The 24,079-nt window shown below is 37.3% G+C and overlaps 1 protein-coding gene across 1 annotated transcript in view; it reads left to right on the top strand.

Moving 5' to 3' along the window:
- LMNTD1 (lamin tail domain containing 1) overlaps positions 1-24,079 on the top strand; it is a 158,375-nt gene that overhangs the window by 18,067 nt on the left and 116,229 nt on the right. The window contains exons 4-8 of the mRNA XM_023738099.1: positions 3,728-3,923; positions 8,406-8,592; positions 9,220-9,339; positions 14,348-14,553; positions 15,115-15,287. Coding sequence (XP_023593867.1) covers positions 3,728-3,923; positions 8,406-8,592; positions 9,220-9,339; positions 14,348-14,553; positions 15,115-15,287 — 882 coding nt within the window. The remainder of the gene's footprint in view (positions 1-3,727; positions 3,924-8,405; positions 8,593-9,219; positions 9,340-14,347; positions 14,554-15,114; positions 15,288-24,079) is intronic.

Below are 24,079 nucleotides of genomic sequence, written 5' to 3'. Positions count from 1 at the left end.
TTTTTTTCCAACCTTTGACTTTTAATAAATTCACATCTTTGTTTCTAAGGTGTGTCTCTTGTAGACAGCATATTGATGGATCCTGTTTTCTTATCCGTTCTGTCACTCTCCGTCTCTTTGTGGGTGCATTGAGTCCATTTTAGACTATTTTTAAAGCATACTTTTCAATTGATTCTTTATATGCCCAGAAGCCAGGATGATGTTTTCTTGTTTGCTCCCAATAATGCTAATTGTTACTGTCACATACACAGTAACTTGACTGTGGTTATCATTGACCCTAGCATTGTAGTTTTATAATTCAGGCCACATAAATGCATGTGCCCAAATATATCAGTCCCATAATTAAGACATCTTGAGTTATCATGATGGTTCATGGGTTGACTGATAATATACTCTAGAATTGCTAGAGAATTAAAAATTCTAATGTATAACATTAACTGTTCTTCCCGTGACTGCAACCATTCATCATTAAGCAATGCCTTCTGTATTTTGTGCCATTAGGAGACTTATGGATTAAGTAAGGAAAAGACAGAGAGATATATTTAAATTTTTTTTTAAAAAAGAAAAAGTATATAATAAAATAATGGAAAGAAAAAGGAGAAACCATAAGAATAATTGGAGGAGAGAAAAGAAACAGTACTATGGTAGAAAGAAGTAAAGTTTTGAGGGTTACCAACAAATCACCCAGCAAACTCACACTATACAGTGTTTGTTCCACATCATGTTTAGGGAACTTTGAGAGTATTTTATCATGGTTTACTGGGAAAAAAAACAAAAACAAAAAACCCACTGTCCTTGGAAACACTTAGCACAAAGCCTAGCACATAGTAAATACTTAATAATAGTTGTGAATCTAAACATACTCGTTCCAATTTTCTTAGAATAGATTGGACTTGGGGTCTGTATTTCAATTACCAGTCAACTAACAAGTTTCAAAGATAGTAGGAAAAAATCCTCCCATGATTATCTGGTGCCTCCATTTTCTTCTACCATTCTGTGGACATTTGTAACCAGGCTACTTCTCTCTATATTTCATTTTGCTTCTTGTATTTTCCTAAGCCTTGACAAAGTGTTACATATAGTTTTGTCCTACTTCCATTATAGTCATATTCCCTGTGTTTCATTGTATGTCTATGAAATTTTTCAAAGAAGCCTCCTATGTTTACACTGGCCTCTAGTGTTATAGGGGAAAAACATCACAAAGTCTAGTAAAGCAAAAAGTAAGTTTTATTTGGCATATATTCAAAAGGGCAAAACTGGGAAAATGGACAAGCATGCTGCCACAGCCATGTCTGCCCAGGTCCAAAGAATATTACAGAATAGGCAAGAATGGGAAAACGGACAAGCATGCTGCTACAGCCCTGTCTGCCCAAGTCCAAAGAACAGTTATAGAGCCATCAGTATATAAACATTACAAATGGGCAAAATCATTGAAAGCTTAGCCTTTTCAGATTGGCTAGAAACTGTGATCCTGCGTTTTGAATTGTCTTTCTTAACAATCGTTGGTACAGAATACAGTAATGACAGTCAGGAGGGTCTTCATTGGTCCAACAAATTTCTATTCACTAAATGCTAACAGAAAAAGAGTAGAAAGTCTTTTGTGTCCTGTTTGATTGGCTTTATGTGAAAGTTTCCCTAAAAGATATTCTCCAAGATTATTTTAGCTATTGTCTTTATACCTCAGGGCCCAGTTGATGTGTCCTTGTGAATCCTCGTGGGCCCAGTTCCAGCTGGGTCACATTCTCTATTCTCAAGGACAGGCAATAATAACTCCAATATTATTTCCTAAATCACTAGTCAGTGACCTGTGCTTAAAACTGCAAATACAAATTTTAGATACAGGGAGGGAAGAGTTTTCATCCTTTGGCATTATATCATCATGATGTATGTTCTGTATTTGGCTTAAACTGTGAACACTCATAGTATTGGGGGAAAAACAAAATAACTGTGGCTTCTCCTTGCAAGCTAAAAGCTGAATTTAGATGTAGTCATCATTTTCAGTTATGTAGATACTGCTTTTGCAGATAGATAACTGAGTCCTCAGAGACTTGCTACATTTGGTGCATTTCCATCTATTGCTCTGAATGGAATAACAACTGGGGCCAAAATGAATGTCTTTCTTCCTTTTGAAATGCAAAGTCTTTCAGCCCTCAGGATGTACTGCTAAGAAGTATGCTGTATATTCTCCTTTCCCAAAGGAATTTAAGGTTTAAGTAAATACTCATTTGACTGGAGTGAACTAATCCAATTCCAAAATTTTCTTCTAAACATAATACTTTGAGGAGTCCTCTTCAGGAACTCTGATTTTATCCCTTTTTATCTTTCACCCAGCTTTGGTTTTGTTAATGATATAAGAATCTAAAGCAAACTCTAGACTGTCTTAGTTAACCTTTGATGATGTTGGACCTGAGGTCACATTAACCAAGCCCTGTACATCGACTCGATGGCAACAGGTTTGGTTTTTGGTTTTGGTACTACAATAATAAACAAAAACCAACCAACCAACCTGTTGCCGTCAAGTCAATTCCAACTCAGAGCTACCCTATAGGACAGAAGAGAACTGCCCCATAGAGTTTCCGAGGAGCGGCTGGTGGATTTGAACTGCCAACCTTTTGGTTAGCAACCAAACGCTTAACCATTGTACCACCAGGGCTCCACTACAATAATAGTTATCATTTATTGAGTACCTGCTAAATACCAGACACTGTGCTAGGCACTTACCTACATTATCTTCTATTCTCACAATTCGTTACACAAGGTAGTATTATCCTTGATTTATGTTCAGGAGAACTGAGACTTGGAAAGTTTAAATCATATGGCTTACTAAGTGGCAGAGCTGGGATACAATAGCAGGTCTGTCTAAATCCAGTATGCATTGCTCTTTCCAGTCTCCACACTGCCTCTCCATAGTGTAAATTCCTCTTCACAAACGCATCATAAGACTTATCCAGCATAGTTCTATGAAGAATCCTGAGACCTATTTGATATCTGAATGTTACTAGTGAGAGTCTCAAAACAGCAAACTTCCAGAAGGACATTAGAATCTGATTAGGCATTAATTTAGCTTTTTAATAAAGTATTTTAGTTGACTAGAGGAAGTTTAAGTCTTTACCTAGAAAAAACAATAAATCTTGATAGGAAAGGACTCAATACAAAATAGAACAAAGCTGTATTTCTATATTCCAAACCAAAAACCTAACTTGTTGCCATCAAGTAGATTCCGATTCATAGTGACCCTATAGGACAGACCAGAATGGCCCCATAGGGTGTCCAAGGAGCAGCTGGTGGATTCAAACTGCTGACCTTTTGGTTAGTAGCCTGAGCTCTTAACCACTGCCATTAGGGCTCCATATTTATACATAACATAACCAGATTAGGGAGACTCAAATGTTTTACCTACTCAAAATTTTATGATGCATCTACTAGTACAACTAGATAATCTATTTAGCAGTCCTTATGCTAATAATATAAATGATACTTTAAGATAACTGATATAATGTTTAGAAATTCAGCATGTCGCTAAAAATATTCACTTAGTGGTTGTTCTTTTATAGACTTGTGTTTAAAGCTTCCAATTATTCTCATTGAGTTTGACAGTGACAGTAAAATGCATAAAAAGAATATAGTTTTGTAGAGGCAGGGGGAAAAAAATAAGTGATTTGGGTTCTTTTAATATCCTTTTATTTACTTCTCTCTCCGTGGCTTCCCTCCTCCGTTTCTCTGAAAGGAATCGACAGTTTCACAGTTCCAAAGAAACAGACCCCGTTCCTTGCTTCTGAGGCAGCTGTGATTGGAGAAGGGGAGGATTATTTCCATTCCTTGTTTGGCGACTCAGAGAAACTTAATACATGCTCAAGCCACCTGGAGAAAACCTGGAAGCACTTCTCTATGATTCTGGATGAAGTTGGTCACTTTAGATCCAGGTACACATTCTATTTGAACTATTTAATATCTTCTACTGGGGGGAGGAACAATAAATCAGTAGGAAATAAAGTTCTCATTTGTTGGTAGATCCATAATTTGATCTAAAACCCTCAGCAATTCACTGAAACATAACTGTTTCATGTTCTGAGAAATTAAGAACAATTTATCTCCCTCTCCCTATCTTTTTTCCCTTCTCCGTATACACCTGACACACAAATATACACTTTTTTTTTTTACACACAGATTAAAACTTTGAAAGCAAATCCTTAAAAAATATTTAAAAGAAAATATTACATAAAGGTAGAGAAAATTTCCTTATTTGGACACAAAAAGCACAAACTGTAAAGAAAAGATTAATAAATTTCACCACAGTAGAAGTTTAAACTTCTAACATTATAGACAAAGTTAAAAGACAACCTCTTCCAGAAAATATGTGTATATATTAAAATATTATATTATAAATATATCAATCAATTCCAAAACCAAAAAAACTCATTGATGTCGAGTCGATTCTGACTAATAGTGACTCTATAGGAAAGAGTAGAACTGCCCCACAGGGTTTCCAAGGAGCAGCTGGTGGATTTGAACTGCCAACCTTTTGGTTAGCAGGTGAGCTCTTAACCACTACACCACCAGGGCTCCATAAGGAAACTGAGGCTTAGATTAATTCCCATGTCCTAGGTCATTCAGTGAATGCTAGTGTTTGTCTGTCTGCCTCACTCAACTAGTAGAATCTCAAAATGATTTAATCCAATTATTCAACTTGTTTAAATCCTATAGACACCCTGTTGCTGAGTGCTGCTAGAAAACACACACACGTATAGACTGCTATCACCAAGAAAATTAGTGGTCTCCAACCACACTGGGGCCCAAAAATTCTTCTTCATGAGCCTAGCCAGCACCTTCTACCATTCCCTCAGTGATGCTTCTCAAATCCCTGTCCCATATCTCCAGCCTCACTCTCAGCCAATGATCTCGCTAAGAAAATAGGGCCATCAGGGAGATGGCCACAAACAGGTTCACTCATACCCACACTTATCTCTTCCCTGTTTCAGTCACCCCATTTCAATGGAAGAGGGGACCCTTCTCCCATATACAGTGAAACCCTGCTGCTCCAGGCTCTCAGTCCATTCATTATCCTCCTTTTCGCCTGTAACACCAACCTCTTCTTCTAAACTGTTTTTTCCCCTCAAACATGTACATATCCTCAAAAAGCTTCCACCTTAAAAACAGAAAAAAACAATCCTCCTCCAGCTTACAATTCACACTGCCATCACAGCTAAGCTTCTGGAAAGATTGTCACTAATTCCTCACCTTTTATTCACTTCTCAACCCACTATCATCTCCTTCTGCTGTAGGCCAAGATGACCAGTGCCCTCCCAGTTGGCAAACTGAGTGGTAACTTCTTCAGTCTCTGTAGTATTTGTCTCTGTCAGATATGCCTTTTTTTAAAACTCCTCCTCTAGTTGCCTGAAGCCCACTGTTTCCTCCTACCAGGCTGGTTGCTTATTTTAAGCCTCATTTTCCTGTCTCTCTCCCTTTCCCCTCTCTCTGATGTTGATCCCTGGGAGTCTGTCTTTAGCCTTCTTTTGCTCTCATCACAGCCTGTTTATGTGATATCACCCAGGAACTGGTTTTCAATAACCATTTACTACGCTGATGACTGCTACATCCAAATCTCTCGCCTGGACTTTCCTGCTGAGCTTCGGACCCATAGTAACAACTATCCGCAAGGCCCCAAAACCTGTTGCCGTCGAGCCAATTCTGACTCACAGCGACCCTGTAGGGCTTCCAAGGCTATAACTCTTTATGGAAGCAAACTGCCATATCTTTCTCCTGTGAAGCACCTGATGGGTTTGAACCCACAACCTTTTGGTTAGCAGCCAACGGCTTTAACCACTGCGCCACCAGGGCTCTTTTACGAGGGTCCAAACCAAAAACCAAACCAAACTCATTGCTGTTGAGTTGATTCTGACTCATAGTGACTCTATAGGACAGAGTAGAGCTACCCCATAGAGTTTTTAAGGCTGTAAATTTTACATAAGCAGACTGCTACATCTTTCTCCCATGCAGTGGCTGGTGGGTTCGAACCATCAACCTTTTGGTTAGCAGCCGACTGCTTTAACCACTGCGCCACCAAGGTTCCTTACAAGGCCCCAAAGGTACCTCTAAATCAACATGACCCCCAGTGAACTCATTATTTTGGCCTGTTGTAAATTTAGTCTTCAAACTGTGAAATCTGTTTCAGTGAACTGCATCATCATTTATCCCTCTGGCCAAGACTGAAACTTCCATGTCTTTCTTTCTCCCTTTTGTTTCACACCTTATCAGTGTCTATATTCCATTGATTCAAACTCTTTAGTGTCTTCTACATGTGTCTCCGCCTCACCTGTATTGCAGCTGTCTTCATTAGGGTCTCATCATCTCTGTGGGAAGCTGTAACAGCCTCCTAACTGGTTTCTCAGTCTCCAGCCTTGTCCCCTCCTAATTATTCTCCAATATACTTCCAAAGCAGTCTTTGAATAATTCACACCTGGCATCTCTTCTTCCTTGCTGGAAGTCCTTCAGTGTCTTACTATTTCCTTCCAGATAAAACATAAATTCCACAGCATGGAAACAAAGCCCCATATAATCTGTCAGCCTCTTTTCTCTCCTCCTTTCCATGTCATGCTTAAACTACAACCGTAAAGAATTTCTTGTAAGACCTGTAATAATTAATGCTTGCTATTGCATGATTCAGAGCTCCTTGGAAACCCTATAGGGCAGTTCTACTCTGTCCTATAGGGTTGCTATGATTCAGAATTAACCTGACAGCAACGAGTTTGGCTTTTGGTTCATTGCATGATTCACCCACTGCCTACATATGTGATATTCCCTCTTCTTGCTCCTCATATCCTTACCAACACTTGAAATTTTCAGACTTAATTTTTTCAGTATGGTGGGTATAAAACGGTACCTTGTTATTTTGATTGCTTTTCCCGAATTGTAGGTTGAATAAGACTGGCCACTCAGTTTTTGTCTTCTGTGAATTGCCCTCTGTGAATTTTGTCTACTGTTTTATAGGGTTGTTTTGCGTTTTCCTAACTGATTGATTAAAATGAGAATAAAAACAGTTCCTTCCTTTCTGAGTTCTTAAGGGAATTATAAATGAGATAATACAGTATTCCTCAAACTTTTTTGACTGTGACCTTTGCTAAGAAATATGTAGGGTTATTTTTTTTAAGTAAATGAGTTATTACGAATCCATAATCCCTGTCATGAAATTTTGGGGGACTTATGTCTTTCCAAGGAGCCCTGGTGGCACAATAGTTAAAGCACTTGGCTGCTAACTGAAAGGTCAGCAATATGAACCCACCAGCAAGCTCCACGGGAGAACAGACCTAATGATCTGCCTCCTAGGAAACCCTACGGGGCAGTTGTATTCTGTCATATAGGGTTGCTGTGAGTCGGAATCAACTGAATGGCATACAACAATACATGTATTTCCAAATTCAGAATTTGAGGGATTTCAGGAAAGTATTATTGCCTAGAACACATATTATATAACATCCCTCATAATCAGGGCTTGGAGTAGCATCAGAGATCAAACATTAATTTTTCTCCAGCAAAACTTACAAATACTCATATTAACCAAGAATGAAGATTATAAATAGCCTCATCTCAGTTTCAGGCCAGGTTTCACCACCAAAGAACTTCAAAGACCTTCAAAGAAGGTCAGATTGTGCTTCAAATGATTTTTTTTTTAAATTGGTTTTATAGTTTTTTGGATTTTAGAATTGTGCATAAGAAATTGTGAATCTATGTAACTCACTTTAAAAAGTGGCTGGCATGTAATAAGTATTAGTTCTTATTATTGGTAGTAGTATATTTATTTTTTAAAATGTTGTCCTTAAACCACAGAAGTGATTTCATGATCTCCTAATGGGTTGTGACCCACAGTATGAAAAACACTGTGAGCCCCTGGTACGTATTAAACTCTCAATACATACTAGAGGAGAAAATACCACCTTATGTTTGTATGATACTTAATTTTTAAAGCTGCTTTCAAGCATATAGTTGCTATTCATCTTCACAGTAACTTTATCAGAAAGAAGCTGAGTTCTAAACGATCTAACCTCCCTCTTCAGCTACTTGTGAGAGTTTCATGTCTCGATGGTTTTATAATGAACAGTAAGACATTTAAATAACTATAATCATAGCTTCCTATAGCATTTATACCTTGACACCTAAAGCACTTTTTATATTCTCTTTAATGATGTTATTTCAGAATTTTATTGCACAGAAGGAAAAAATAATAAGAGAGCAAGCCATTTCTCTTAGGTTATGAAATACACTATTTCTACAAAGAACTTGTTCAAGAGAATATACAGCTTTAGGAACAACTTCCAAAGCATATTTATTATATGGTTCTTACAGTGAGTTAATCACTAAAGACACACTTATCTGAAGGCACCTTATAATCTTTGTGTTTTATTTTCTAGTGCTCTTGGACATATTAAAATAGTCGATGTGAATGCCAACGGTTTATTTGTGAGGCTCATTAACTCTTCCCGTGACAAAGAAATGGAGATTGGCGATCATATTCTCCAGCAGAACTTGAATGGCCAGAGAGTTTCTTCGTACCGATTCCTTCCAAAAATTATAATGCAGGCCAATTCCACAGTAACAGTGAGTCTAAGATATTAACACTGTGAACTAGAATTGCACAGGGAAAACCTCGTTTACATTGTCAGCGGCTCCGCACCAGGGCTCTGTTCGTCGCTAGATCTGTACTAAAAATGTGATTTAAAAAAAAAATTTTTTATTGTACTTTAGATGAATGTTTACAGAACAAATAGTTTCTCATTAAACAGTTAGTACACACATTGTTTTATGACATTGGTTAAAAGTGATTTTTTTTTTGTTGTGGTTGGTGAATTGTGCCATTTTGTCCATTTTTGAACTATAACTTGCCACAGCTTTCTTCAGTTTGGTCTACAATACTTTTTGCTTTTACAACTTACTTATTAAAATGAAATATCGTAAGCAAACATAATCCTTATAAGAAAAGCGAAGAGATTATTTGCTTAGAGGACAGGTACTTCCTTGATGCTGGCGGCTCTCCCTCGTCTTGCTTGTGCTTTCCTTTAGACAACATACAGTAGCTGTTCAATGTTGCACAGTTTGACATTATATAATCTTATCACATTTTAAAACCTCATCTGCTCAAAATATTGTGTTGGAGTAACCCTAAGACATTTACAAAACTATTTTGAACTCCAACAGCACTGGCATTAACAGACTATTTTTTTACAGGTGTGGGCAGCAGCATCTGAAGCAAAGCATCAGCCTCCCTCAGATTTTCTTTGGAAGGAGCAAAACAAGTTTGGAACGAGTCCGAATTGTACAACAATTCTGTGCAAACCTAATGGTGAAGTCAGTGTCCAGTTTTTAATAATTGTTTTTAATATAAGAGTAGCTCTGTTAATATTTCCTCTTGTATTTCCTCACTCAATTATTTTCCATCCTCAAAAGCTTGGATAAAACCAAAACTAAATACCGTAACATAGCAGACATGCTGGCAGCACCCTCTCTCCAGTGTCAAACATGCCAAAGAGTTACACGCAATTTGGCAAAAATAATGTTGATGTCCTGTATTTCTATGAAACTATTTCAAATTTCAGAGTCAAGGATGTATTTTATTTGTGATGGATAGACGGAAGAGCAACCTAAGAAAGGAAGGCCTTTTCTATTTATTTCTTAACAATTTCTTGTTATTACTCTCTATTCTAGGGGCTATACTAACAGCTGGAAATATAACAGAGATTAAGACATGGTATCTCTTCAAAAAAGGACTGATATTCCAATGAAAGAGTCTGCAGTCTAAATTGTAATGATCTTATTTTATTCACTACCACACTAGTGTATTAGTAATAACTTTTTGAAATTCAGTCCCAACATCTGACAATTTGTATTTGCACTCTACCTTTTCCGTGGTGTAGTATAAGTGTAAATATATACCTAAAAGCACATCAGTAAGGTTTAAAGTTATCTCTTTTTACAACAATGAAAGTTATTCCTTTTTCAAAACCATTCTTAAATTTTTCTTAAGTATCTGCCTTTTTATCTTAACATCAATCTAACTTACTGTCATATAACTGCTAATCCCACAATTTGTTGTTCAGAATTTTTCTCTCTCTGAATTTCTTTCTTTCTTGCTAACTTATAACTGATGCCTAGATAGGCTGTGCCTTCAGAGTAGACTTGACTCATATATTAATTAAGAGCCATTTCCTGTCTTATGGCTTTCTGTGAGAACAAGTAGTTATCATTAGATGCTAGAACATTCATTAGATGTAATCTAGCTGCCTTCACTCACTTACCTTTAGGTCTCTTTGTGGACTCCAACTGAATTTTACGATACTTCTGATAATTTTCACTAATGAGGGAAATGAGGTTATGTAATTCTTAGTTATTTCCTTAGCCTAATTAGCAAGACCAAAGCATTGATGCATTTGAAATTATGGTGTTGGTGAAGAATGTTGAATATACCATGAACTGCCAGAAGAAGGAACAAATCTGTCTTGGAAGACGTACAGCCAGAATGCTCCTTAGAAGTGAGGATGGAGAGACTTTGTCTCATGTACTTTGGACATGTTATCAGGAGGACCAGTCCCTGGAGAAGGAAATTATGCTTGGTAAAGTAAACAGTGAAAAAGAGGAAGACCCTAAGTGAGATGCATTGCCACAGTGGGTGCAACAATGGGCTCAAATATAGCAATGATTGTGAGGATGGTGAAGGACTAAGCAGTGTTTCATTCTGTTGTACACAGGGTCACTATGAGTTGGAACTGACTCAGTGGTACCTAACAACAACGGCAACACTTATCAAAACCCAGAAACCATTAGAAATCATTAGCAAAACCCAGATTAGGATTAAGGCATTCGAGTCTCAGAACTGTCATCACATTTATCCATCCATTCGTCCATTCTGCAAACCCGTTTGGGGTGTCTCCTTTGTACATGCACTGTTGTAGGCACTGAGTGTTGAACCAGATTCAGGTCCCTGAGCTCCTGGGACTTACATTTTAGTAAACGGTCATTCCCTGCAACTGAGTTAGACTTTGTGCTTAGACTGCTCCTTTTACCCAGTGGTTTCAACAGCTTTGCATATGTAGGATCAGTTCATTTCTGCAGGGTTATATAAGCACAAATAATTTTCTTTGTTAGTGTAAGAATAAACCTAATCTATTGACTCACATGGAAAATACATATATTTCATATCTGCCAAGCATTGTGCTAGGTCTTGGGAAAATGAACTTGACTGTTATATGACTCCTGTCCTCAGGGAGCTCAGACTCGAGTAGTTAAAACTGATAAGTAACAATAAATAATTATCACAATACAGTAAAATAATACTTTAATAGAAGAATGTGCATAAAGCATGCTAGCCCAGGTCAGAGAGATCAACACTGTAAAGGACAGTGTCAGGAAAAGCATTAGAGAAGAGACTTCTGCTGAGTCTGCAGGTTGAGAGGGAGTCACCGACTGACCTGAACCGCAGTGGCCTTGCCTCTTTCCATCACTCTAGCTCACCTCTCCCCATACTTTTCCTTGCTCTCTGCTCTCACCTTCTTTTATTTCCCAGCACTTAGCCTGCTCCTTCAAGCCACAGGGCCGTTGCACATGCTCTTACCTCCTCAGAGACTCTCTTTCCTACCATTTCAACCTATTAAAATCCTACTCACCCTTCAGACCTCAGCTCAAGGCTTTTCTTTCAAGTCACATCCTATTAGAATACCCTACCCTAGGGTAAAACCTAATAATTTTGAGGATGGTGCAGGACTGGGCAGTGTTTCATTCTGTTGTAGGTAGGGTTGCTATGAGTTAGAACTGATTTGACGGCACCTAACAACAACAACATGGTAAACCAATCAGCATTATTAAATTTAATTCAAACACTTCCCATTAAATAGGCTGAAATGTGACTTCAAGTCAACTTAAAACACTAATGTAAGGCCAGAGTTCTTTTTTTTTTTTTTTTTTTACAAGTTTATGCCTATTCTCACTTCAGTGACACTGGATCTCACTCTCTGCAATTGCCAGCTAGATTTTCCTTGAAAAGACAGCTTGCTGCATTCCGATAGACATGCTGAAACACAGACAAAGCCAAGGCTTCATAATGACCCTAGAACTGCTTTCTATTTATATAATTTATACGCAGGAAATAATCCGTACCTTGTAGAAAAAGTCACAGAGCCTGCAATCTTCTGTCTAAATCAATAGCTAATCCTACAGATTAGAATAGGTCATGTTTCTGGAGCTGAATAATACTTCTGTTTTTTTAAGATGGGGCAAAAAGAAGTTATACTAAGAGTCACTAAAATAAAATGAAGTGTGACAGACTACTTTTTGAGCCATCTTATCACTGTTATGCAATGGTTAATAGTTAATACATCTATAAGTCTTAGTGGTGTAATATAAAGATGGATTTTAGTACTGCCTGCCACAAGTTAACTTGCTGTTGTTGTTAGATGCCCTTGAGTCGGTTCCGACTCATAGAGACCTCATGTACAACAGAATGAAACACTGCCCGGTCCTGCACCATCCTCACAATCATTGCTATGTTTGAGCCCATTGTTGCAGCCACTGTGTCAGTTCATCTCGTCGAGGGTCTTTCTCTTTTTTGCTGATCCTCTACTTTACCAAGCATGATGTCCTTCTCCAGGGACTGGTCCCACGTAATAGCATGTCCAAAATATGTGAGACGAAATCTCGGCATCCTCACTTCTAAGGAGCATTCTGGCTGTACTTCTTTCAAGACAGACTTGTTCATTCTTTCGGCAGTCCACGGTATATTCAATATTCTTCGCCAGCACTGTAGTTCAATTATATAATTCAATCACTAAGACCCTATGAGTCAATGGATTTTTTAAAATAAGGCTGGATTTTTTTTACCAGTTACATTTTGTTGTCCTATAGGATTTGTAGCTTCTATATGACATGTCAAAAATTAATAGACATATTTTTTTCAGTCCCTGATATGTTCCCAACACAATGTTTTCCATTTAGAGATCCTGATCTGACAAAGACCGCTCACTCCTGTGCTGTAGGAGCTCACTGAAGGGCTGTTTATATATGCAGTATCTCATTTGATTCTCAGTAATGTTTAAGTATTTTACGAAGGGGGAAAATGGGGCTTGGAGAAGTTCAGTGACTTGCTCAAGCTCAAATGATTAGTAAAATGGCAAAACTAAAATAAGACCAGATCATCTAACTCCAAGAGTTTTTGTATTGTACTAAAAAAAAAAAAGCTGTAAGGCTCATATGGCCAACATTCTAGAAGTGAAATTAAACGCATTTTACTTTACCACATTGTTCATCATCATCACCATTGTCACTGTCATCAAATATTTTTAAGTCCCTATAATACAGGGAGAAGTAAGATACTACTCTTGTCTAGGAAAGGTTTATAATCCAGTTGAGGAAGACTACGCCAAAAAGATAATAAACATATTTTCAACACAGATGGCTATGTTTGAGCTGCTGAAAGAGGAGGCTCTCTAACTGATGATCTGCAACAAAAGTGGGATTTTCCTGATGTGATCCATGACATTGAACTTCTTAAAAGGATTTCATCTTTTTCTTTCTCTGCTCTAGGCCTATCCTAGCTGAACTTGCCTTGTGTTGTTTTTAGGTCTGTTTAATTTGTCAAGTTGAGCAGAGGGTTTTCCAACGGTTATAGCATAAACCCTCAACCTCTAATTTTATGAACTAAAAACAGATCACCAGAAAATGTTAGGGCACCCTTCGGTGCTTAATTTCTTCATTAATTGACTAAAGATATGATTGTTAGTCCCTGTGCAGAATTTTTCTGGATTATTTTTGTGCGTATATGTTGTACATATGGCACATACTCAGGAAACCAAAACATGCGCCAGCTCTAGTGGTCAAGCTTACAGGTCTCCCACCTAGGAGTCTAGCCAGGAGATCGTGCTTTCTTCTCTGCCTCTACTTCTACTGTCCATCGCACCATGCCAAATAAGGCACCAGTATATAGTGGGTCTTAAATATTTAAAATTGAACTTCTTAATAATAATTACAACTCCTTTGCTCACAGTTCTTTATAGTTAATGAAATCCAGTAGTTTCACTGAATATCACAGCACCCTCAAGACTCAGTTTTCCACCAGCACCCACACAATCCTACATATGAGGACACAGTCCAAGACAGTAAGTGACTAACCTACCTAGAGTCACACAGATTATAACTTCCAGAACTGGAAATGAAGGCCAAGATTTCTTACCATATCCTTATCCACATACAGTAGGCTAGGGACATTATACAGCTTGATGATGAAATTATAGTGCAATAAATCTATGACATTTAAAAAAAATCTATCTAATGCCAACAGTAGTTGATATTTATGAACCATTTTTGCTAGGCTATTGCCTGGTACACTCCTATTCACTGGAAGCAAGCATGGGCAAAATTAGAGACCGACATTGAATTTGATAGATGCTCAGTGGTAACTGCAACACCTCAAAAGAACATGTTCCAGTGGCCAACATCTGCAACAACTAAAGAAAAACAAGATCAACAAGATATCTCACCATGTCAGATGGAATACATTCAACTTGTCATTAAAAGGTAAAAAGTTATTTGTTTTATTTTAATTGAATCCTTCCCACAATTAGTAATTGAGCTATCAATTGAAAATGGTCAAGTGGCAAGTAGGTATTGATGAATAGAGAAAATACAACAATTTTAAATAGGGCCCATACGAAAAGCATAAAAACAGAGTGAGCAGGAGAATAAAGGCTGCCAATTTTAGTTAGGTAATACTCTGAGAGCCCTGTTGCCGTCTCATTTCTCATTGGCACTGCTGTTAGAGGCAAGGCTGTGAAGAGGAGACGTTATTACCGTGTATTTAGCAGCACTTAGGTAGAGGGAGAGGTGCATCGTCTAGGAATTTCATGTTCTACTCATCTTGGATTAATAGCTGCTGTGGATGGAGGTACTGAATTTATATGATTTATTTGTAAGCAGATGCTTGTGGTGTTATGATAAAAGTTCTGTCCCTCAAGGTCTGGGAAAGCCATTTTCTCTGGTCTCAAAATGGTCTCACTTTAATTGCACCTTCATCCCTAATGCAATTGCATAAAATGTTTTTTGGGTTTAACTTGGGCTTTTTTATTTTTTCTTTCACAGAAAAAAAGAAATCCCACCAACCCTTTTCCCCACTCGCAGCCCTTGGTGTCACAATCCTAATGTCCCTGGACATCCCTACTCTCCTCTGACTAAACTGCATAATATATGCAGTACTGGAAGATACTCAGAAAGAGAGCCCAGTCCTCAGTCAGCCAGGCCTGATCCAGCTCCAGGTAAGTCAAAAGGGGTACATATCCAGGGATGGATTACCCAATAAGCAAGATACACACGGGCTTACTTACTAATCTACAGTGCACAATTTCACCTGTTTTTCACATCAAAGATGTGATGAAACCCATGTGTAACTGTGCACTGCAGATTAGTAAGTAAACACAAGTAAGCCCGTGCATACCTTACTTAATATAAGCCAGTGTATACCTTGCTTATTGGGTAATCTGCTCCTATTTATTCCAGTGGAGAGCAAGGTGTATGCGCATGCGCGCGCACGTATGTGTGTGTGTGTGTGTGTGTGTGTGTGTGTGTGTGTTAACTGGGTGCAAAGGGATTAAATTGTAAAATTTGCTAAGCATTAAAATCCCTCCATATCCTCAAGAATAGATAGCTCCTAAAGCAAGTACCCCCATGCATCTGTCAGTTTGTCATACTGTGGGGGCTTGTGTGTTGCTGTGATGCTGGAAGCTATGCCTCTGGTACTCAAATACCAGGAGGGTCACCAGTGGTGGACAGGTTTCAGCTGAGCTTTCAGACTAAGACAGACTGGGAAGAAGGAACTGGCAGTCTGCTTTTGAAAAGAATTAGCCAGTGAAAACCTTATGAATAGCAGAGGAACACTGTCTGACATAGTGCTGGAAGATGAGCCCCTCAGGTTGGAAGGCACTCAAAATACAACTGGGGAAGAGCTGCCTCCTCAAAGTACAGTCAACCTTAATGATGTGGATGCAGTCAAGCTTTCGGGACCTTCATTTGCTGATGTGGCATGATGACTCAAAATGAGAAGAAACAGCTGCAAACATCCATTAATACTCAGAACGTTGAATATACGAAGTATGAATCTAGGGAAATTGGAAATCATAAAAAATGAAATGGAATGCATGAACATCAATATCCTAGGCATTAGGCGACCCTATAGGACAGGGTAGAACTACCCCAGAGGGTTTCCCGGGCTGTAATGTTTACGGAAGCAGACTGCCACATCTTTCTCCAGTGGAGCGACTGATGGGTTCGAGCAGCCGACCTTTGTTAGCAGCCGAGCGCTTAACCACTGCGCCACCAGTGACCCCTAGAGACTAACAAATAATTTTAAAGAAACATCTATATATCATATGCCTAATCATGCCAAGCATATGTTATTTTTTTAAAACATGTTAAAATATATACACACATAGGTATCTGAAGACAGGCAGTAAGAAAACAGAACAGTTATCTCACAATGTGACATAAGAGGTACAGGAGCAAATTTCTGGTGACCATGTCTGTGTCACTCCTTCCAGGGGGACCCACAGAGCTGGGTGTTGGGGTCCCAGTTGTACAATAACTCACATTGCTCCTCTGGTTTAGAACATCATCTCCCATCCTAATCTATAAAAATCCAAGTCCCTCAATTCCATAGAGGTTTTATTTACATTTAACCAGTTTTAAGATCATTCCAATATATCATAAACATTCCACAAATAAATAAATAAATAGACACACACAAAAAATCACAGAAAAGAGGATAATGTAGAAAGTATACATGTACTAATCATTCAGAATTAATATGTGCTACATTTTTTCCTATTACTTCACATTAAAAAATATAACAGATAAATTGGAAGTCCCGGACCTTTGAACTTCTTTCTAGTTCTAATATGAAATTGGAATAAGTCATCCTTGTCTTTGTTTTTATACTTTAATTACATATAGAATCATACTATATATAGTATAATTGGTGTGGTTTTAATTTATATAAATGGCATCATGCTAAATGTGCCTGCCTTTTTTTACTTAATAATATCATTTTGAGGATATAAGTACACTGATACATGCAGATTTAATTCAGACACTTTAGTATAAAGTAAAATAAAATAGTATTTTATTATATATTATTAAATTATTATATTCACTGTCTGTAGTAAATGACAATTTACCTGTCTTTTCCCTTATTAATGTTTTGCTGTACAGACAATGCTCCAATGAAATATCCTCGTACATGAGGATCATGTACAAAAGTTTCTTTGGGGTTTATACCTAAACTCTGAAAAATCTTATAAAAATGTAGATAAACATAAATGAATATTGACTATATAAAACAATACTAATATCATTTTTTAGAATTTGAAATTTATATAGAATTTAAATAAATGACAACAATAGCACAAAAATTGGGAGGGGAGTTAATGTCATTAAAGTACTCTAAATTTTCTGTTTTATCCAATAAGTTGTAAAAGTAGCAATTTATATTACACTTTAATAAATCAGTGATGCATGCTGTAGCCTAGGATAGGCACTAGGAGAACAGTAAAAGAATGTATATCTGAAAAGTTAATAGAAGGAAAATCAAAAATAAAATTTATTGATCAAAAAGGCTTATGAAATAAAGCAATATGAAACAAGTGAAATAAATAGGGCACAAAAGTAATAAGGCAATTTACACCCAAATTATCTGTAATTACATCAGGTATCCAAAAAAACCCATGGCAATGGAGTTGATTCCAACTCATAGCAACCCCACAGGGTTTCTAAGGCTGTAAAACACAAGATATTGCCACATCTTTCTTCTGCAGAGCCACTGGTGGTTTTGAACCACTGACCTTTCGGTTAGCAGTCAAGCGCTTTAATCACTGTGCCACCAGGGCTCCTTACATCAAGTATAAATGATCTCAATACGCTAATTAAATATTATCAGTCCAAATTAAAAATAAAATCTCCAACTATAGACTGCTTAAAAAAGACACATCTTAAATATAGGGATATACCAAACCAAACCCATTGCCGTGGAGTTGGTTCCTACTCATGGTGACCCTATAGCACAGAGTAGAACTGCCCCATAGGGTTTCCAAGGAACGGCTGGTGGATTCAAACTGCCAACCTTTTGGTTAGCAGCCAAATGCTTAACCACTGTGCCACCAGTGCTCCAAATATAGGAATATAGAACAGTTGAAAGTAAAAGGATGAAAAAATACGTATCATGATATTACCCAAAGTAAATAAAGCTGGTATAGCTATTCTAGGAGCCCTGGTGGCACAGTGGTTAAGAGCTTGGCTGCTAACCAAAAGGTTGGCAGTTTGAATCCACCAGCCGCTCCTTGGAAACCCTATGGGGCAGTTCTATTCTGTCCTATAGGGTCGCTGTGAGTCGGAATCAACTCCACAGCAATGGGTTTGGTTTGGTTTTATAGCAATTCTAATATTAGACAAAGTAGAGTTCAAGACAAGAAGAATTCATTTGTTTCTCAAAAAGAAAGGCAAGAAAGATTAGAGCAGAAACAATATTTAAAGAGATAATGGAAAAATTCTCTAAAACTGATGAAAGCCATCAAGCCACGAAATCAAGAGCAATCAATCCCAAACAGTGTAAGTACAAAGGAAGCCACACCTAGTACATCACATGATTAACAAATTTGACCAAACTGACATAAGGAACATTCCATCCAACAATTACAGAATACTCTTTTTAAGTGTAGATAGAATATTTACTAAAATCAAACATAAATAGGGCCATAAAGCAAGTCTCAACAAATTTCAAAGGGACTAGTTGTCTATTTTCTGTACAATGAAATGTGAACAGAAACCACGTGCAACATCTGGATCATACCTGTAGAATGAGTGCTCCGCTTGTCTTATTGGCATGATGGCAGGGACTGGATCTTCCATCTTTCAACTTACAGATGGAAGCCATATGTTGAGGATGGCAGAGCCACCCTTTCTGTTCTGTACTGGCATATCTCCAGACTGCTAAGTGACAGAGAAATAATCTTGTTTAAGCCATTGTTAAGTCAGATTATTGTATAGGAGCCATGTGGCCCACACAGCATTGCTACTACTTAAGATTTAGTGTCACTTCATAGGTTACTGGTTAAAAAGAAGAAAAAAATCATACTCATAAACTATATTTTTAAGATAATTCGATTTGGATATAGAACGAATACTAGATATTAAGGAATCCTTGTTATTTTCTTAGGTGGGTCAATTGTGCTGTGGTTGTATCGATCGTTCTTAGGAGACTTGTGCTTAAATCTTTACTTGCATTCTAGTGATTTGGTGATATAAGGATGGATGGATAGACAGATAGTTGATAGATAATACAAATATTGCAAAATATTAATTGTTAAATCTGGATGATAGGTATACAATTTTGGGTATTATTCTTTCAATTGTTCTGTATGTTTGAAAATTTTCATAATAAAAATTTAGAAAAATAAACAGACACTTGTCTTAGTTATCCAGTGCTGCTATAACAGAAATGCCACAAGTGGATGGCTTTAACAAACAGAAATTTATTCTTTCATAGTCTACTAGGCTAGAAATTTTAATTCAAGGTGCCAGCTCCAGGGGAAGTCTTTCTCTTTCTGTCGGTTCTGGAGAAAGGTTCTCGTCATCAATCTTCCCCTGGTCTAGGAGCTTCTCAGCACAGGGACCCTGGGTCCAAAGGACACGTGCACTCCTGGTTCTTCTTTTTTGGTGGCATGAGGTTCCCTTCTTTTCTCTGCTCAATCCTCTCTTTTACTTTTCAAAAGAGATTGACTCAAGATACAACCGAATCTTGTGCATTGAGTCCTGCCTCATTAACATCATAGAGGTAGGATTTATAACACAAAGGAAAATCACTTCAGTTGACAAAATGGTACAATCACACAGTACTGGGAATTATGGCCTAGCCAAGCTGATATACACATTTTTGAGGGACACAATTCAATCCATAACAACACTTCTGATAGAATGTAGTATGCACTTGGAGCTGTTAGAGCACAGAGGCAAGGCACTGAGCACAGCCTGGCATCACTACTCTTTGAAAGCTGTAGACCTTTTACAAAAGCACATGTTTGCATTGTGTAGCCATTATTTTTCCTATCTCTGGAGAGAGTGAACTTCTTCTTGTCCAGGTTAGTTTACAGAATGTGGACAACTCTGTCAGTCTTTTCTATGGCCGAAACTAAAGATAGTATTTTACAGATACTGTCTTAAGCTAATAGTGTGGGTATATCACACTGTTTAATGTACTTTGTACACTGATTAATGCACTTTGCCTATTATCTGTGATCCATATTGCACATTGCAGTGGGATTCATGTTAATTGTGGATTCTGTAACTGCTACTGCCTTCCATGCAGATGTTATTACATTAATAATAATTATTACGTCTCCTTGTTTCTGAGAGTGGCAAAACCGCACTGTAAAAATCAATCTGCTCGAAGATAAATGAAAATAAAACACAGTTAACCTGTATTACACAGGAATACAATATTTAAAATTTCATCAATGTAAACAATATTGAGATCACATTTATGGAATTTTGCTTTAGTTAGACTGCAGGAGATGACTCATGAGAGTTCGATACACCTGGATTATCTGTCTTGGAACCAGAGTATTTTGTTTCTATAAGAACATACTTTCAATCCATAATGATAGCAAAGGGAAAAATACAGCTTTGAAATGTAGGATTTTCTTTATGTATTTTTCAGACTACTATCTGTTCTGTTTATAGATGTTTGCCTGTATTACATTGTTTAAATTGACTGGATTAGGAATGTCTAAGATCACATCTCTATAACTGGGAACAGTATTCATTTAGATAGTGAATAATAAAGCTAGAAATTGTATGAATCAATATGTAGAACTTTTAAAACAAACCTGAGTATTCTGTGGAATAGAAAAGGCCAATTACTTGGATAACTTACAGTCAGACTGAGTAGGAAATAATTACTTGAAGAAATACTGCAAAATTCCAAGGGCTTCTTTTCATTTTCTGCTATCAAATAAACAAAACAAAACAACCAAACCCCCTGCCGTCGAACTGATTCCGACTCATAGCAACCCTACAGGACAGAGAAGAACTGCCCCATAGGGTTTCCAAGGAGTACCTGGTGGATTTGAACTGCTGAGCTTTTGGTTAGCAGCTGTAGCTCTTAACCACTATGCCACCAGGGTTTCCACTATCAAATAATACCATCAAAAAATGAGGAATTTCTATATAAAGGAAAATCATAATATTAATTACCTATGCCTTGGCTGAGTTAAAAATGACATCATGCATTCAAAGGTAATAATTTTTCTCTTGTGTTGCTTACTTAAAATTTAGATTGTAATATCACCGTATTTTTGGAGGCTTTCTTTTTAATGAAGAGACAAGCGAGAATAATTTATGTGCCTTTTCTTATGGCTGAAATAAGGGTTTCCTTAATGGCTAAATGTCAAGTCCAAGGTATTAGTTCTAATAACAGATTGATTGGGTAACTTCATGACTGAATCTTTTATTTCAAAACATTTCAACATTGTGAAAGAGGAATGTTTGAAATTGCCCTTTAGCTATGAAAGATTATAACCTCATTTATGGAAATAAATTTTATTAATGATCCATTTCTTCACACAAGTAAAAAATACTATTTTAGGAAGTTAGAGTATTCCTATTAAATATACTGGGAACTAAATATTTCAGGCTCAAATAACCCAAGAAATTGCCATCACCCACCAAAACTGAAACAAGTAAACACTACTACTGCTGATAGCCTTGCCATTAAATTTCAAGAAATTACAGATAGAAGTTTTCTATACATGTTTCTGGACTTCATCTCCTGAAGAACAAACTTTCAGGGTGCAATTTAGAACTTTCATTTTTGGCCTACTCAGTCAGGAGGGACATACTTAAAATATTTGCAAGATCTGTTTTATGCCAGCAAATTACTCCCTCCCTTCCAGAAGATGAGAGGTGGTGCTCTAGATCCTTCCTATATCAAAGCCACTACTTACAGTAAGGAAAATATCTTAGAAGCCTATTTATATCTCAGGTCAATAATTTAGTGTTCGGAAAGGTTATGCCATTATGTGCCAAAGAGCACCCTGATTCGTTGTATTCGGAAACCTTTTAGTGGCTACGAAAACTACCCTGTTAATCAGAAACACCCTGCATTTTTGTTAACGAAGATCACATTTTCACATCCAGCTTCTGCATATTGTTTCTTTGTAATCTAATACGGGCAACTTGATAATTCTCCTTTGGATCTTGCAGAGATAAAGAAACAGGTATGACTGAGGAGCTTTCTCTGTAGTTTTTTTTTTCAGAGGAGCTCATTGTTGTCATTATTATTATATTAGAACACATTATAAATACATATTTTATTGTTTTTATATATGACCTACTGTATAATTATTTCATTGTTGTTGTTGTAGGTGCTGTGGAGTCCATTCCAACTCACAGCGACCCTACGTACAACAGACAAAACGCTGCCCGGTTCTGTGCCATCCTCACAATCGTTGTTATGTCTGAGTCTGTCTTTAGTCTGGAAGCTCCGCTGAAACATGTCCACTATGGGTGACCCTGCTAGTATTTGCAATACTGGTGGCAAAGCGTCCAGTATCACGGCAATATGCAAGCCGCCATAGTATGACAAACTGACAGACGTGCGGTGGACAGATATTTTATATATTATATATTATTTTGCTTTCTTATCTTTCATGTTACAGGAATCAAATAACATCTTATCCCTGGTTTAGAAGTAATTTGTACTAGGGATCATTAAATTCACCACTATTTCAGTTTGATACTCTACTTTTGTAATGTATAAATGATGGTATATTTAAAGAAAGTGACTTTAAATCCCTGTTTAAATGCATGGAAGTGAGGGAGGCCACCGTATCTGTCACCACATTCATCACCAAGGTGGAGTCGGCTAAAATGGCAGGCTGCGCCAGCACTGCTCTGTCCACACGCCCCTTGTGCATTCTCCCTGATGCAGTCAGATCCCTGTACCTCCCCCAACTAAGTACTTTGTCATTGTAAGTAGTAAGTGTAGTAAGTGTAGAAAGCATCTGAGGAATTTTACAAGTTGGTAAAATTACTCTGCAAGCCCCAGTTTTTAAAAATGTATCCTCCAGATAGATATTTTTTCTCTCAAAGTTTTGATTAATTATGTTTTGAAATATGTGTTTCTTTTTAAAATGATTCATTGAAAACTTGGGCTTAAAAGTAATCAAATAATACTTTGCAATTGGTCTTTAAACCACTTGGCTCAAGTCACAGTTAACTACTGTTCATAAACCTTAGATTTCTTCTTCAACAGAAAGAAAATCCTTCTGTTGTTTCCTTATACCCAGATTTAATATAAAAAATCCTTGCTTAGAACATTGGACTGAGTCGTCCCTTCCCTTGTCTTCCCTCCATCTTTCTTTCTTGTTTGCAGAGACCAGGAAAATAAATAGTCTATACACAGAATATCCAGTTGAAAAAAGTAACATGGAGCCAATTAAACCTTTACATGTAAGTAACGACATTGCAAATTTGCTTTCCCTGTAGGAGAATAATAAGGCTAAACTTGTTTTCGGAAATGTCTTTAAAAGCCACCAGAACATGGATTGTTTTGATATATGCTGTAGTCATTAACTTTCTGTTAGACACTTATGTTGTTTTTAGGGCCATCAGCTTTTATCCTTCTTGTAGGACGATAAACTTTCTAAGAATAGAAAACGAGGAGATATCACATCTTTACTTTTTGCCCTTATCCTTGCCTCTATCCTTGCTGATGGATAAGTAGTCATTTCAAACACTCAAACAACTCTGCAACTGTACCTATACACTTTAATTCCTATGAGTAACAGATCACTGGTTGCAGAGAAATAAGAGCCATCACACAAATAGACATATGCACACCCATGTTCATTGCAGCATTGTCCACAATAGCAAAAAGACGGAAACAACCTAGATGCCCATCAACAGATGAATGGATAAACAAACTATGGTGCATACACACAATGGAGTATTATGCAACGATAAAGAACAATGATGAATCTGTGAAGCATCTCATAACATGGAT

Source organism: Trichechus manatus, unplaced genomic scaffold (assembly GCF_000243295.1).
Source record: "Trichechus manatus latirostris isolate Lorelei unplaced genomic scaffold, TriManLat1.0 scaffold00112, whole genome shotgun sequence".
Lineage (NCBI taxonomy): Eukaryota > Metazoa > Chordata > Mammalia > Sirenia > Trichechidae > Trichechus > Trichechus manatus.
This window is presented reverse-complemented; position numbering and strand designations above follow the sequence as displayed.